General features: G+C 52.4%; 1 protein-coding gene across 1 annotated transcript; it reads right to left on the bottom strand.

The window, feature by feature from the left end:
* Positions 1-5,978: 5,978 nt before the first annotated feature.
* Positions 5,979-13,463, bottom strand: DES (desmin). The gene is made up of 9 exons (XM_019741859.2): positions 12,788-13,463; positions 11,759-11,819; positions 11,545-11,640; positions 11,222-11,383; positions 10,947-11,072; positions 10,315-10,535; positions 8,719-8,762; positions 6,985-7,067; positions 5,979-6,791 (listed from the first exon to the last, which is right to left on the bottom strand). The coding sequence occupies exons 1-9, from the start codon at positions 13,363-13,365 to the stop codon at positions 6,750-6,752; spliced, it is 1,413 nt and encodes a 470-aa protein (XP_019597418.2). The 5' UTR covers positions 13,366-13,463; the 3' UTR covers positions 5,979-6,749.
* Positions 13,464-15,705: the final 2,242 nt, after the last annotated feature.

Here is a 15,705-nt window from a genome sequence, read left to right as displayed (position 1 = left end):
GCCAGCCGGCAATTGCGCCTCGGGGGCTATTTTTAGGCCCCCCGGCTCGGGTTTCGAGGGAGCTGTGGAGGGAGGGGGTAGCAGAGGAGGGGACTTGGACTCCACTCGGCTTCTTCCTTCCCTCCAGGGGCCCCCATTGTCCCCTCAAGTTTAAACAGGTCCCAACCCTCTCCCCGATGGTGGGTCTGCACCCAAGCCCACTCCCAGAGTCAGGTTACCCCTGGGCTCAGTCCCATTTCCCTTCTTCCCTACTCTCAGGTCCCTGAGTCCCAGGCCCACTGGGCTAGAAAGAGGGACAGGAGGTCTTGGATGATTTGTCTGAGAGGCAGATAGGAAGGAAGGCCCAATGGAAGTGAGTAGACAGCCCGAGAGCAGGGACCAGTGGCTCCTGCAGCCTCCATGACAGCCTGGTGAACAGTAAGACCAGGAGCCGGGAGTCATGGATTCGGGCTCTCAGCTGGTCTTGCCTTTACTTGCTGGGTGACATCAAGTCTCTCAACCTGCAAATCCTAAACTGTAAAAATGGGTTGTTGAATAGGGTTGCAAGAGGAGGAGAAGAATGGTAAGGACATTCCAGGCAGAGGAAACAGCATGACCAAATCAGAGCATGATGACAGTACACGATGTGTTCTGAGAATCAGAAGAGTTTGGAAGGATTGAACTGCAGTGGGGAGGGGTGAGTGGAGGTGGGAGATGGGCCTGACCCAGGGAGCTTTGCTTGCTAAGTCTGTATCCTGATGGCAGTTGGGTGCCACTGCAGGGTGTTAAGCGGCAGGATAACATGGTCAGAGCTGTGTGTTAGAAGAATCCCTATGTCAGCCACAGTGTGGAGAGTGGATTGGACATGGGAGAGTTGGGGGCCAGTGAGAACTATGATTCGCAGAGTAGGTGCCTGTTAAAAGTACAGGTACCCAGGCCCCACCCTCAGAGACAGGTTCAGTAGGGGGTGCTGGGAGGGTCCAGGAATCTGCACATTTAACAAGTGGCCCAGGTAACTCTGATGTATCTAAAGGTTGCACTTTGGAAAACATCAGGACAGGACATAACCACTTCTAAAAGTCCAGGTGAAGCTTTTGCGATGGTATAGTTCTGTAACTTGACTGCGGTGGTGGTCACATGAATCTACACATGTGATAAAATTGCATAGAAATAAATACATTCATAGGCGCACGCGCGCGCGCGCGCACACACACACACACAAATGAGTGCATATAAAACTGGTAAAATCTGAAGAAGGTGGATGAACTATGTCAATGGCAATTTCCTGGTTGTGATACTGGATCATAGTTATGCATGTTAAGATGTTACCCAGGGGAAACCAGGTATACAGGACATCTCTCTCTGCGTTGTTTCTTATAACCACATGTGAATCTACAATTATTTCAAAATAAAAGCTTTTTAAATACAGTCTAGGTGAGAGGCACAGGCCTGACCTTGAGCCCTGAGGGATGAAGCCTGGGAAGGCAGAGAGCAGCCGCCAGAGGAATCCTGAGTCATTCGGAGATGGGGAAAGCTTCTCTTGCTGTTCCCTCCTTATCCCCCACCTTCATTCTGGGAGACAGAAGCCAAAGTGTGCTTATGTGTGTGTCCATGGACAGGGTAGAGAAGAAACAATTTAAACACTGAATTATGACTGAGAGCCTTGAGGAATGCAATTATTTTGTTGTTTGCACACATTAAAGCTTACTCTTTGTACTGTGCAGTTCTCCGGGTTTTGACAAATGCAAAGAATCATGAATTCGCTACCCCAGGACCATACAGAACAGTCTGATCACCCTAAATATTTGCTTGGACATCCCCTTTGTAGTCAACCACACCCCCTCTACCAGCCCCTGGCAACCACTGATGGATGATTAATTCTTAAACATAAATTGAAATCTGAAAGGTAAAAATGTAGGGGCAACGTATTGCAAGTAGATGGAATATCAAGTACAAAGGACTAGAGACTGTCCAAAACCACCTAGCACTGTGCCTCAACGATTTGCATGGAATGCAGCAGGTGGTCTGTAAATTTTGGCTGGTTGGTTGGTTGGTTGGCTGGCTGGTTGATTGGTTGGTTGAATTAAATAAACTGTGATGTTGAGCAAGTTATTTAACACCTCTAAGTCTCAGTTTCCTCATCTGTAAAATGGGAGTAACCCAACTCAGGGCTTAGTCATTCATTCAACAAATATTTTTGAGTTCCTACTATATACCTGGCACTGTTCTAGGCACTAGAACAATATAGCAGTGAACAAAACGGACAAGGATTCCTGTCCCTGTGTTGCTTATATTCGAGGAAGCAGACAAATATAAAGAAATAAGAAATAATAAAGATCGTGAGAAGGAGATAAGCACTGTGGAAAAAATGGAGCAGGGTAATGGAGATGGGAATGTGCTGGGAGCTTGTATTTTCAAATAGGGTAGAGCCTTGCTACCTTGTTTCCCCCGAAATAAGACCTAACTGGAAAAAAAGCCCCAGCATGATTTTTCAGGATGACATCCCCAGAACATAAGCACTAATGCGTCGTTAAGAGCAAAAATTAACATAAGACCCAGTCTTATTCTTGGGAAACACGGTAAATGAGGAAGCAAATGGTGCAGATATCTGAGTAGGACTGCTCCAGGCAGAGGGCTCAGGGAAGGGCCAGGTTGGAAGGAGTGAAGGGGGGATAGTGGAGGGACATGAGGTCAGACAGGTAGCAGGGGCCAGATAGCCTATATCTTGTAGCCCATGGCATTTTTATTCCTGGTGAACTGGGAAGTCATCTCAGAGGATTTTAAGCTGAGGAATTACATGATCTGACTTAGGTTGTTGTGATGGCTTTAAATTATTATATAAAATATTAAAATAAATATTAACTATTTAAAAGGGCCTGGCACAGAGCCTGGAACGTGGCTTGTGTCTCCTGTCCGAGTATTTGCAATAGGGGCATTCGTTGATGTGCTCAAAGGGATATGTGGGCCTGGGAAGGGAGGGCAGAGGCCGGGTGGAGTCGCTGGCGCCCTCTCCTGGAGGAGCCTGCACTAGCTGTGACAGCAGGAAGCCGTCAGGCTCTAGCCAGGCCTGTCACCCAGGGCAGCTGTCTGCAAGGCGCTCATCTGTCCCTCAGAATGGGCCCCACAGTGCCCTGCGGCCTGGCGCTGGGCTAGGTGTGTGCTGCCAGTCTGCCCTGCCTAGCGATCACAAGCCTATGGTGTCATGGAAAGCGATCTGGGCTCTGGAAGCCAAGGAGCCTGGGGCCTGGTCCTCCTCAGCCACAGATATGCTGTGTGACCTTGGCAGTTTACCCCACCTCTCTGGGCCGTGGGGAGCTTCCTCCGAGTCATGATGGACCATGTGCCTGGCACATGGCAAAAGCTCAGTGAATATTGGTTGAATCAGTGAATGAAGTGGGAGCCATTAGCCTTCCTGACAAATACTTAATTTAGAGAAAAGCAAATAAAAGCACCCAGTGAGTATTCATTCAACAAGTATTTAAATTTTTAATGAACACCTCTATGAACCAAGCACTCTTCTGGGCACCAGGGACACGATGGGGAATAAAACCAATAAAAACACTTGCCCTTGGTTAGCTGACATTCTAGGTGTTGAATCAAAGGTCATTGATGTATTTTCATATGTGTCTTGGGCAAGCTTGTGGTAAGAAGAGGACTAGGAAATGGCGAATGGGTGGAATGCACTGTCCCGAGGGGCAGGGGTGGGAGGGCAGCCAGAGTGGACAGGCAGGGTAGGAAAGTGCCCGCTGAGTCCTCAGTTCCTGGCTTAGGAACATTTTCGCCTCCACAGTCCTTCCTACTCCACCCCCTCAGGTGGGGTCTGAGTTGGTCAGGAATTGGACCCATGGGTCCAGCAGGAAACCTGTCAGTCTTCTGTGAGCGCTCTTATTTCTTAATGTACAGAGTATTGAAGGAAAAGATACCAAGTATCCCCAGAAACGGAGAGGTTTTGCCGTGGAGGTGATGGGGAATGTGTGCATGACACATAAGACCCAGATCTTCTTTGGTTTATTTTCATCCATTCTCTGGGAGCACCACCTCCATCTCCCTAAACTAGCTTCTCTGGGTCACTGTCCACTTCCCAAGGAAAGAGACAAAGCCGAGGACTTAGAACCAAAATTTCTAGTCCCAGGAAGGCTGTGCTCAGAGAATGCTTCCCCACTGGCGACACAAGGTGAGTTTGGGCCCTCTGTCTTCTCTGAGGACAGGTGGGTATTCGACACAGGACACAGATGTGTGCTGAGAAGGATGAGCTTTCTGACTTTCAGAGCTGTCCCCAGCTAAAAGGGGGCCACCATGGAGGGGTGAGTTCTCTGACACTGGAGACATTCAAGCACAGCTCGATGACTGCTCATGAAGGCTGGTGAAGGAATTGCTGCATCGTGGGGGTCATTGCCTTCGAGGTCTGACTGTGTCTAAGATTCCTACACTCCCTCCACTTGGGTGACTAGTCTGCACCGAAGCTTTTCTTTGGAGGGTGGGGCTGCCTCTCAGACCTTCCCTGATATATGTGTCCCTTTGTCTTTTGTGGGGTGCACATAACTCATTCAGGAGTGAGAATGAGCTGCGAGGCTCCAGAAATTACTCACAGGGGCACACACCACCTCTTATCCACCTGGGCCTGGCCTCCAGCAGGTGTTTCTCTCACACAGAGACTAATCCAGGGCCTTTAGCAGGCTCAGGGACGAGCCCCTCACCCCTCCCTCTTCCTCCATCCCAGAGTGAAGACACTGGAAATGCCATTTCTGATTTCACTTGGAGCTCCACTACAGGTTGATTGCAGGAAGTTCTAGGGCCTGAAGGGTTCCCCCCCAGGAGCACCTGGGAAAAGCAATGATCGTGAGTCACCAGTGGCCTAGGGAGAGGACTTGGGGTGTGGCAGGGCAAAGAAAACCACAGAGAAGGGGTCCTTCTTAGAAGGAGGGACTACACAGCCCAGAGGGGAAGGGGCAACTTCTGAGCAGGGCCGTGTCCAAGGAGGAGAGAAAGTTTCTGGAAGAAAACCAGTTGGGAACATCAGACTAGAGACCTGAAGACTAAAACCCCATTAGGTTTATTTCACCTACAGATGGTGAATTTATCGTGTTTGTGATTTCTACCCTCTTCCTGTCTCTACAGGAGAACCTTTAAATCTGTGAGGAGTGACAGGAAGCCTGAAACCTGCATGGATCCATCAAGCTTCCGAAATCATTGATCTACCTGGAATTTATTTTTTGGAAGGAGTGAAAAGAGAGACAGACAGCCTTCCCTCCTGCTCCCACCCCATGACTCCCCAATTGCCTCCAAGCCCTGTGTTGAGTAATCAAGGTTTCCCCACAGAAACCTTCAACATATCTGTGTGAATGTTTTGTTCCACAATTTCCTAATTTTCTTTTCATATGTCCTATGTTCTCCTCCCATCTTTCCAATTCTCCCAAATTTTCCCTTTAGTATTTTAATTGAGATAGCCTTGCATTGAAATTATAGCTTAATGGGGGATGAATGGACATCTTTAGAGGATTGGGTCTTCTCCAAGAGCAAGATAAGAGCTTTCCACTTTCCTTAACCTTGTTATTTTTCCTGAATTGACCCTCGTGTACAAAAGGTGCTCCAGCAGGTTTAATGAAAAGAGGCTGTAAGCTTCTTTGGGGAAGGAACTGGGGGAGCCCTACTTCAGAGCCAGTCTACAGAGAGCAGGGGTGACCTTCAAAAAGAGCAGCAGGTGGTGTCCCAGGCCCTGATGACCCAAAGGGGAGTAGGAGGCCCAAGGGGGACAGTCCCAGACTTGGGGCCTAATAGGTGTCTGTAGTTCCCCTACAAAAACCCCGTCTGGTCTCCTTCCCCATATGCTACACGCATACAACAAGGCTGGGTGGCTCTGGGAACAGAAGGTGTGACAGGCCTTGGGGGATAGTCTGGCTGGGCAGGAGGGCAGCACACAGTCCCTCGCGGGGGACAGTTCGATAGGGCCCTGGGCGTCCTTAGGGAAGACTGGGCAGTCAAGACAGCAGGGAACATGCTAGACTTGTGCTTATGTTTTTATTGTTTCTGTCCAGAGCCCCTGCAGTGGGGGAGGGGCAGGCACGGGGAGGTGGGCATCCCTGCCACCTGCCTGAGACCGCTCTCTGCCTCTCTCCTTTCCTTTCCTCTCAGCATCTCACCTACCCTCTCTCCTTCTGAATCTCCTGCTCCCACATCTGGCACCTTCGGGGGTTCCTTCTTATAGCCCCTGCTTGCTAAGCCCACCCTGGGAACGTAAGAGACTATGGGGTCAGTTTAGTGCCCCCAAGCAGTCTCCACAGGGGCTAGTCCCCCAGTTACCTGCCCAGCTTACTATGGAGGAAGCCCTTTGTCTCTCTGACCCAGGCTGGGGAGTAGGGAGGTCCACAGGGCTCCATCCTGATCATGTGGGTCCCAACACCCTACTTGGATGGGGCAGGCCCTCTCCAAACCAGAGGCTAGAGCCTGAGGTTACAGAGGTGGGAATGGCAGGGTCACTACTCTGCCTTGGCTCCACCTAGGCCCTACCCAGCACACCCCAAGGGTGACTAAGACCCAGGCTCACTCAATTCCAACATCCAGGACTTACACTGCTGGGGGCTGCCTATGCTCGGCAGGGATGGGCCATGTCCCCTGTGGGGACCGTAAGGGGAAGTTGGTGAGCAGGGGTCAGAGGCTGTGAAGGGAGCACTGTGGCTGGGTGTGGTGCCCTGGGATGGAAGGAGGCTGGCTTCAGGAGGCAGTGAGGACAGGGGCAAGGGCGGTCTCTGGTGGCAAAGGGGTCTCTGGCTTTAGAGCACCTCGTGTTGCTGCTGTGTGGCCTCACTCACGACCTGGGAAAAAAGGGAAACTCAGTCCAATCCAGCGCTGGGAGGATTATAGAGCCATAGCCGTCCGCCCCCACCCAAGCATGGCAGGACCCCTTCTCCCCCCAGAGAGGGGCTCGAACAAGCACAGCTGGTGGAAAGCACCCGGCTGACAGCCCCCAGATGTACCCCACAGCCCCCACCAAGGCAGACCGCTCACCTCCCCATCTCGGGTCTCAATGGTCTTGATCATCACTGTCTTCTTGGTATGGACCTCGGAACCCCTTTGTTCAGGGCTTGTTTCTGTAACAGATCCACCCCCATGCTCAGCCTGACCAAGTCCAGGCCCAGGCAGCTGCAGCGGCTGGGAGTCCATCCCTGGTCCATGGGGCAGAGCACGGAAGACTCCCACCCCTTCAAGATGTGCCTGGTACTTTCTCAGCAAAACTTTTATCACCTGTCCTTGAGCCCAACACCCAGCAAGTGGCACTGCAGACCCCAGGGCCGGTCCCATGGCTGAGATGGGATCAGAAGCCAACAGATGTGCTCCAGGTGTGGGCTGGTGCAGGAGGGTGGGACTCCTGAGACTCAGGCCACTCAGCATTCCCATCCCCCACACATCTCCTTGCTCCCTCTCTGTCCCTGGGCTGCAGGAGAGCCCTGCATGAATTTGTACCCTGACAGTTAGCACCCCAAAGCCCAGTCCTGAGATACTCTTTTGGAGGATCTCATGGTACTCAGGCCCCTTTAAAATTCCGGATGAATAACTTGATATCCTAATGACAGAGAGACGGACAGGAGTCAGTCATTGATTCAGTGTGTTGGCAGCCAGTGACTTGCCCCTCTGTGCCTCAGTTTCCTCATTGTGAAATGGTAACAATAATACTTGCCCTATGGCGGCCACAGGACTATTAATTTCAAAACGTATTAAGCAGTTTTAAACGCAAGGCTCACACGTGGTGTCTGCGATGAACATTGTAACTTGGCGGAGCACAGTATGTATTTTTTCCTGATGGAAATGCACATCGAAGATATAAATGGTTTGGTCTAGGAAAGGCGAATGTGCCAAGGACTCTGACTTCCTTTCCTAATGTATCATTATAGTGTGTTTTTCTGCTCTCCAGGTTGGAAAGCCATGCAATCTGCATCTCACTAATGGCAGAATGGCAGAATGCCCCAGGAGCTCCCTCTTCTAATTGTTTGGCTTCGCTAGGGTTTGGCTTCATTGTTTCAAACGTGCACCCAACATCTTGCTCCAGCACACTGGAGATGTTCAACAAGCAGTTGGGAGGGGGGCAGGTGGGGGGGTGGCACTTGGCAATTTGCCATACAGACACTAGGTGGTGGGAGCCTTGTAGCCCAGTGTGAATGGTTCTAGATGCTCCCGCTGCAGTCCCCCAAGGACACTCCTGGTTCCTTCAGAGTTTGGGTACGTCAGGAAACAGAAGCTATTTGCTGATACTCAATAATCCCACCAGGTGTAGGGGACGTGCTCAGTACAATACCATGAGATTAAAATACATACAAATACAATAGTTTAGTGGTTACCAGCGGGTAAGGGGGTGGGGAGTGGGAGATGAGGGTAAGGGGGATCAAATATATGGTGATGGAAGGAGAACTGACTCTGGGTGGTGAACTCACAATGGGATTTATAGATGATGTATTACAGAATTGTACACCTGAAATCTATGTAACCTTACTAACAATTGTCACCCCAATAAATTTAAATAAAAAGATACATAAAAATAAAAATGAAATGAAATAATAAAGTACTGTCAAAAGATGCCTCTACCTAAACTTCCTCCCTTGCCCCCGCAGCGGCCCCATTTCTCATCTCCAGACCCCAGCCCTGTCCCCATGGTTCCATCCTCTACTCCTGGGTGGCCTTGGGCAGTGCCCATGCTGGACTCCAACCCCTTGCCACCCCAGCCTCCACCTGCCAACAAGCACTCACCTCGGAAGTTGAGGGTGGAGAAGGTCTGGATAGGAAGATTGATCCTGAAAGAGGAGAGACCAAATCCCCATAGAATTAGGACCCTCCATCTCTTCCACCCATTAAAGCTTGCCCTGGTCCTCTCTCTAAACAACATCCTCAGCTGTCCCGGTCCCATGAACCCCAGCACTCCCACTATCACACTGCTCAAGGTATGGGATCAGAACCAACTCCGGCTGTTCCAGGAACTATCCTTTCTGGAAGGATCACTCATTCCGTCTATTCCTTCTCTAACCTGCTGACATGACACCAGACCTCCTACCCCACTACCCTCTCCCGTTTACCAGGGTTTCCTTCTCACTCCTGACACTGCAGGGTGTATCCATAGCAAGGCTGGGTGACATCCATTGTGTGTGCCCACCCTCCAGGCAGGCTGGGAACTTCTGACCCACCCACGTGAGGCCAAGTTCCAAGAGCTGCCATACCCATGTATGCCTAGTGCCAGGAAAATGCAATGTGACTTTAGCTACCTTAAAACGCCATTATATGTACGTGTTATACGAAACCTGAAATCTCTCTTTGTGTAAGTCTATATCTAAATATGTCTGCTCAATAGCTTAGTGGTTACCAGAGGGTAAGGGGACAGGGTAGATGAGGGTAAAGGGGATCAAATACATGGTGATGGAAAGAGAACTGACTCTGGGTGGTGAACACACAATGTGATTTATAGATGATGTAATACAGAATTGTACACCTGAAATCTATGTAACCTTACTAACAATTGTCACCCCAATAAACTTCAATTATAAATAAATAAATAAATAAGTCTGCTGATTTTTTGAAACTTCAGATGTTATCATTTTTATGAGTATCAATGGGCATCATTTTTTTGAGCTAATGACCTATTTTAAATTGAGATTAAGTTTACATTCAGTGAAACACACAGATCTTTACTGGGCCATCCAGTGAGTTTTGAGCAATGTCTACATCCATATAACTATGAGTCTCAATCAAGGTATAGAACCTTTCCTTTCCCCCAGCAGGTTCTCTCGTGTCCCTTTCAGTTGTACGGTGTTTTCTGTGTTTAGAGGTGAGTTGACAAGTCTGAGTATGTCCTACTGGTTCTTTTCCTATGAGCACGTGTGTGTGTGTGTGTCTGTGTGTGTGTGCATGCTTGCGCACATGCACCCTCAGTGCACAAGCCTCTGTACCCTCTCTCTTAGCCTGCATTCAAGCCTCTCTGTCTCTCCGTCTCCCTCTGTCTCCATCTGGCCCCTCCCTTTCTTTCCTCATCATTCCTCCCTTTGCTCTCATCTCTCCCTTGACTGGCAGTAATACTTTATTTTATTACCAGTTGCTGAACATGGTTTTATGCTGCTAGTTCTTAATTCTGAAGGTAGATGAGGGAATACTTACATTTCTCTTTTTATAAAAGCTATTAATTAAATCACTTTTTCCCCGGGTGGCCTTGATTAATTCTCTGCAATTAGTGGAGTGGTGGACTCTTGTATAAAATTATTTCCAGATCTTGTTTGAGGTGATCCTGAGCCCCGTCCCCCAGGGCAGGAATGAGCCCCCAGCATCTCTCAGAATGCCAGCCCCCTCCTTGCCCCTCACCGGCTCTCCTCGCCCTCCAGCAGCTTCCGGTAGGTGGCAATCTCTACGTCCAGGGCCATCTTGACATTGAGCAGGTCCTGATACTCCCGCAGGTGGCGGGCCATCTCATCCTTGAGGTGCCGGATCTCCTCCTCTAGGCGAGCAATGTTGTCCTGGTAACCGCTGGCCTCACTAGCAAAGCGGTCCTCCAGCTCCCGCATCTGCCTCATCAGGGAATCATTCTGCAGGGGAGGGGCGACTAGGTCAACATCAGGTTGTTGGGGGTGGGTGGGTGGGGAACACTAGGGTCCCAAGATGGACAGCGACACAAACATCTGGGGCTGGCAAGCAACCCCAGAGAGTCAGGTCCAGGAATTGTCAAACCCATCTCAGCCAGGGAACCCTGAACTCAAATGAAGTGTTATGTGGAAACTCAGAGAATAGAACTGATAAATGTTCAGCCTTCCCTGCACCCACATAGGAGCCCCATGATTTTCTGAAAGCCCAACTGGTAATCCACCTGTTTTTACTCCTGTGGCAGATATGAGGAGACGGAGGCCCAGAGAGGGTATGTGATGGGCCCATCATCACAGACTGAGGGTGTGAGGTACGGGCAGGAAAGGCTGAGCTGGGTGAGGTAAGCAGGGACTCACAGTGCCCTTGAGGGCATCGATCTCGCAGGTGTAGGACTGGATCTGGTGTCGGTACTCCATCATCTCCTGCTTGGCCTGGCGCAATGCGTCATTATTCTTGTTGGCTGCCTGGGTCAGGTCAGACACCTAAAGGCAGAGAGGGGCCCTGAGATGATGCAGGCAGAGGTGGGCAAGGGAGCATGGAGACCCTAGCTCACCCTCCTCCCCGTGGATGGAGCCACAGAAAGCAACTCCAAACCTGGGATTGAGGGGGAGGGAGGGGCCAGGCCGCCTACCTTTGACTTGTACCATTCCTCAGCTTCTGAGATGTTCTTAGCCGCGATGGTCTCGTACTGGGCCCGGATGTCCCTAAGCGCGGCGGTGAGGTCTGGCTTGGACATGTCCATCTCCACCTGGACCTGCTGTTCCTGAAGCTGGGCCTGCAGCTCTCGGATCTCCTGCATGGTGCAGCTGGGCTTCAGTCCCCTACCAGGCACCCCACCCCCCAGCACCCTCACACCTCCATTCCCAGAGCCAGGCACTACCACTGTCCCCCACCCCCACACCACCTACTTTCACCAGTGTCTAAGGACCCTGGGGAGGAGGGCCCAGGGCATACCTCTTCATGCACTTTCTTAAGGAATGCAATTTCCTCGTTGAGAGATTCGATCCTGCGCTCCAGGTCAATGCGCGCTAGAGTGGCAGCATCCACATCCTGGGAGAGGTCCAACAAGAGGGACAGGGTCACCTATCACCCAGGAAGGGCAGAGGGAGACCAGGGGCCACACAGGGGGAAAGAGGGGTAAGGCTGCTGGGGGTCCAAAGAGGCTCACCGCACGGAAGGCCGCCAAGTTATTCTCTGCTTCTTCTTTTAGCTGAATCTCCTCTTGCAGCCTGGTAGGAACAGACAGATGGAAAAACAGACAGTTGGTGGGGATACTAAAACTGGCCCTGGAGATGACTGGCCTTGGGCTGCCCAGGGAGTGGGCTCAGGACAGAAAGGAAAACTGGCTGCTGGGTGGAGACAAGAGGCCCCGCCCACCCAGAGAGTGGACAGGAAGTGGCCCAATCTCTGCACTAGAGCCACACCCTGGAAGTCTATGTCCCCACCAGACTGTGACCTCCCTGGGATTAGGAACAGTCTATTTTATCCACTTCTGTGTTCCTGGTTTGCAGCTCCAGCCGGGCCTGTGTACGTGCTCAAATGATGTTTGTAACCTGGGCAGCAGGGTGGTGACTCTGCTCACATGGGCTCTCAGAAGCAGGACCCATGAATACTTGCTCTATACTTGCTGCCCTTTCCTACTGGGAGCCCGGTGAAGCCCCATCTCTAAGTTTTCTGAGGGCTACAGTCCCCCACCCACTCTCCCATTCCCTCTAACTTACCCATTCCCTTGTGAAATGGCACAGCCTCAGCCCAGCCCAGGGGCAGATTCCCTTCTCTAACCCCCTCCCCAAAGCCTCATCGCAGAGTAGCTGAGAGCTACTGCTTGGATTCCCCACCCCTTGCCCTTCCCAGCTGGCCCCAGATTTCCTGGTCTCCTGTCCACCTCCCCCTTCCCCTCTGACTGCACTTGGACCTCTTTCCTCCACCCATCTGCCTGCCTGACCCCCATCAACATCACCCCAGTATCTTAAGACGCTTTTTCAGGGGGCTGTCCACAGGGCCCCTGGTCTTCCAAGGTCTCCCATTTCCACCCCATCATGTCCCCCCAAAAAACTGCTTCGCCGAACAGGAGCACAAGGGAGAGCCCGGAACCTATCTCCCCTCGGGGGACACAAGTAGATGACCTTCTTGGGGGCAGGAAAGGGTCCCTGGCGCCCAGCGTGGACAAGGGGTTCTGGGAGCACCGGGTGCTCACTTGGCCTTGAGCCGCTGCAGGTCGTCCAGCAGGTTGTCGCGCTCGACGTCGACGCGGGCGCGCTGGTTGGTGAGCACCTCCACCTGGCGCCGCAGCTCGCGCAGCTCCTCCTCGTAGATCTCAGCGACCCGAGTGGGCTCGCGGGCCTTGAGCCGGTTCACCTCGGCGGCGAGCACCGCGTTCTGCTGCTCCAGGAAGCGCACCTTCTCGATGTAGTTGGCGAAGCGGTCGTTGAGCTCCTGCAGCTCCACCTTCTCGTTGGTGCGCGTGGTCAGGAACTCCTGGTTCACCGCGTCTGCCAGCGAGAAGTCCAGCAGCTCGCCCGCGCCGTAGGAGGAGGGCACGCGGGCTGTCCCCAGCCGGCTGGCCCGCAGCGACCCCAGGCCCCCTGCCCCGCCCGACGTGCGCGACACCTGGTACACGCGGGACGACATCGAGCTCGAGGAGCCCTTGGTGCCGAAGCCCGCGCGCGAGAACACCGGCGAGCTCAGGGGGGAGCTGAGCGGGAAGGCCGGGGACCCGCCGAAGGTGCGGCGGTAGGAGGACACGCGCTGGCTGGACGAGTAGGCCTGGCTCATGGTGGCGGCGCGGGCGAGGCTGGGCGGCGCGGAGGAGGCGGCAGGCGGGCGGCCGGCCGGAGAGTGGATGCGGAGAGGGGAGACAGGGCCCCCAGCCGTCCGCACTATTTGTATCCCTCCTGACATCAGCCCCCGCCGCCCCTCCCCTGACAGCTGCAGGATCCTGCTGTCCTGCCAGGAAAGGGCGGCCGCTGGCGTGGGGGTGGGGAGGCCAGCTACCCCGCAAGAGGCCTGTGCCCCCAGCCGGCGGGTGGGGGGCCCTTGAGGGGTGTAGGAGTGGCTGGTGGACCTAGGAGGGCAGAAGACAGGCCGGCCTGTCAACGACTTCACCAGGGCTGCGGCTTCACCCAGGCTGCGAGCATGTTTGGAAGCCCCAGGCAGGCCCCATTCAGCCCTTGGGTGCCTGCCTCCTCCTGGGGTTGGTCAGGGGAGATAGTCCCAGAGAGGCTTCCACTTAGTTTGAGGGTCTCCTTTTTGCTCCAACATGAGACTTTGGGTCATTTACTGAAGGGACAAGGCCTGTTCCCAAGAAAGTCTCCAAGTCACCTTTTTTCTAAAGATTCTCTAGAAGTGGCAGAAGTTTGGGAGGGCTCAGGTGAAGACCAGGAGACCATCAGTCAGGCCTAGAGGTGGGGAATCTCTGGCAGGCCCAAGGATGGGAGGGTGCCCTGGGGGCAGAGAGCAATCCTGGCCAGAGCTGGCCTGCTCAGGTATGTCCACTGGAACCTGGGTTCTAGCTCTGAGCCTCAGTTTCCCTCTGGACTAGTATAGGCCCTTTTCCTCACCCCCACCCCCACCCCTACTGGTGAAGGTGGGGCCTCAAGTTTATAAGCAACAGGGTGATTTCCAGAAAGGGTCTGTTCCACTTTCAGTTTCCAATCACTATGTACACTCACCTCCGTGCCACCAACTTCGCCTGGCTTCTGCCCCCTTGTATCCACCCCACCCCTCTCTGATTCATCCCCCTACTCACACCACCACCCACAACCACACACACACCAGGGGTTTGTGTTTTGTCAGGAGCCGCATGTCAACCCAGCCATCTCTCTGGCAGCAACAGCTGCCAACCCAAAATACCAGAGCTGGTATTTATAGAGGAGAATGCATGGGTCCGGGAAACATGCGCACGGGAAAGGAGCTCTGGGGGGTGGGGACCGGGTACCTGAGGAGGCACGGGTGTCAGACGGCTGAGGAAGGCTTGGGGTGATAAGCCCCACACGCTTCCTACCCCCATAATGCTCCAAGCCCCCAGCATAAATGGAGGCCGGCAGAGGGCTTGCACGTCCCTTCACAGCCTACCCTGCTTCATACAAGGTACTGGCTGACCCCAAAGGACATCCCCACTTCTCCATGAACACTGGCTGTCTCTCTACACCTCCACCTGGCACTCTACAGGCCTCTCTTAGGCCTGACCCTTTTGGAATGCGAACCTTGGGAACACGGTGCTGGTTTTCCCTAGCTCTGCCATCACCAGCAGGACTAATAACTAGCAGACAAGTCCTTTATTTCTGTGTCCTCCTTATAAAGTGGGAATGTTAGTCTTGCCATGTCTATCCTGTAGGTGGTTAAAGAGGCTCAGGTCACAATATGCAAAAATCCTACCTTACATGTATTGATCACCTACTGTATACCACTCTGCTGAGTACTCCACACCCATGATCCCTAATTCTCCAACAACCCTATGAGGTGAGAACTAGTATCATTCCCATTTTGTAGCTCAGGAAGGTGAGGCAGTCTGACACCAGAGCCCATGCTTTGCCCCCAGGGTGGGTGTGAATGTGCCAGGTGACCTGTAAAGGGCTTTGTTACTGCTGTGTTTTCAAAGCCTTTTCACATTAAGTGTCTAATTTTTGCCCAAGAGACAAGCTTATGAGGTGGGTAGGGAGTTCCAGATATTCTTAGCCACTCTTTGAGTCACTGCAAGCTGTTGCATTCTGGTTATTTTTGTGTCTTGTCTCCCAAACTAGATTCTAGTTTCCTGAAGAATTCTGGAGACCATGTGGATTCTTAGCACACCCCAGGTGGCACTGTCCTTATCATAGTTCAAAGTAGCCTGAAAGCTTTTTTCCCCCTCCCCTTATTTTGGTAGCAAATGTTACACACACACACACACACACACACACACACACACACACACACCAGGAGTAGACAGGTGACTTAGTTCCCAGTCAGTCTTAGAACCGCATTCCTCTCACTGCAGTGATTGGCTCAAAGGGTGGGCCTGGACCTGAGCAAGGCCAGTTAGAGAACTCCCCTGGAATTTATAGATGGAACTGGGATTACTAAACTGGAGGCTGTGGCAACCATGTTTCTTGCCCTCTGGGGAGGTCTTTCTGGAAT

This window comes from Rhinolophus sinicus, linkage group LG01, assembly GCF_036562045.2.
Source record: "Rhinolophus sinicus isolate RSC01 linkage group LG01, ASM3656204v1, whole genome shotgun sequence".
Classification (NCBI taxonomy): Eukaryota; Metazoa; Chordata; class Mammalia; order Chiroptera; family Rhinolophidae; genus Rhinolophus; species Rhinolophus sinicus.
The sequence above is the reverse complement of the archived record's forward strand: the minus strand, read 5'-3'. Positions and strand labels throughout refer to the sequence as shown.

What these genes read in the sequence shown, in the direction of transcription:
- DES (XM_019741859.2), bottom strand. Translation starts at nt 13,365, where the DNA reads ATGAGCCAGGCCTACTCGTCCAGCCAGCGCGTGTCCTCCTACCGCCGC. An exon ending in TCGATGCCCTCAAGGGCACT is followed by an intron (nt 10,536 to 10,946) that starts GTGAGTCCCTGC and finishes CCTCCCCTGCAG; the next exon opens with AATGATTCCCTGATGAGGCA. An exon ending in CTGGAGGGCGAGGAGAGCCG is followed by an intron (nt 8,763 to 10,314) that starts GTGAGGGGCAAG and finishes CTCCTCTTTCAG; the next exon opens with GATCAATCTTCCTATCCAGA.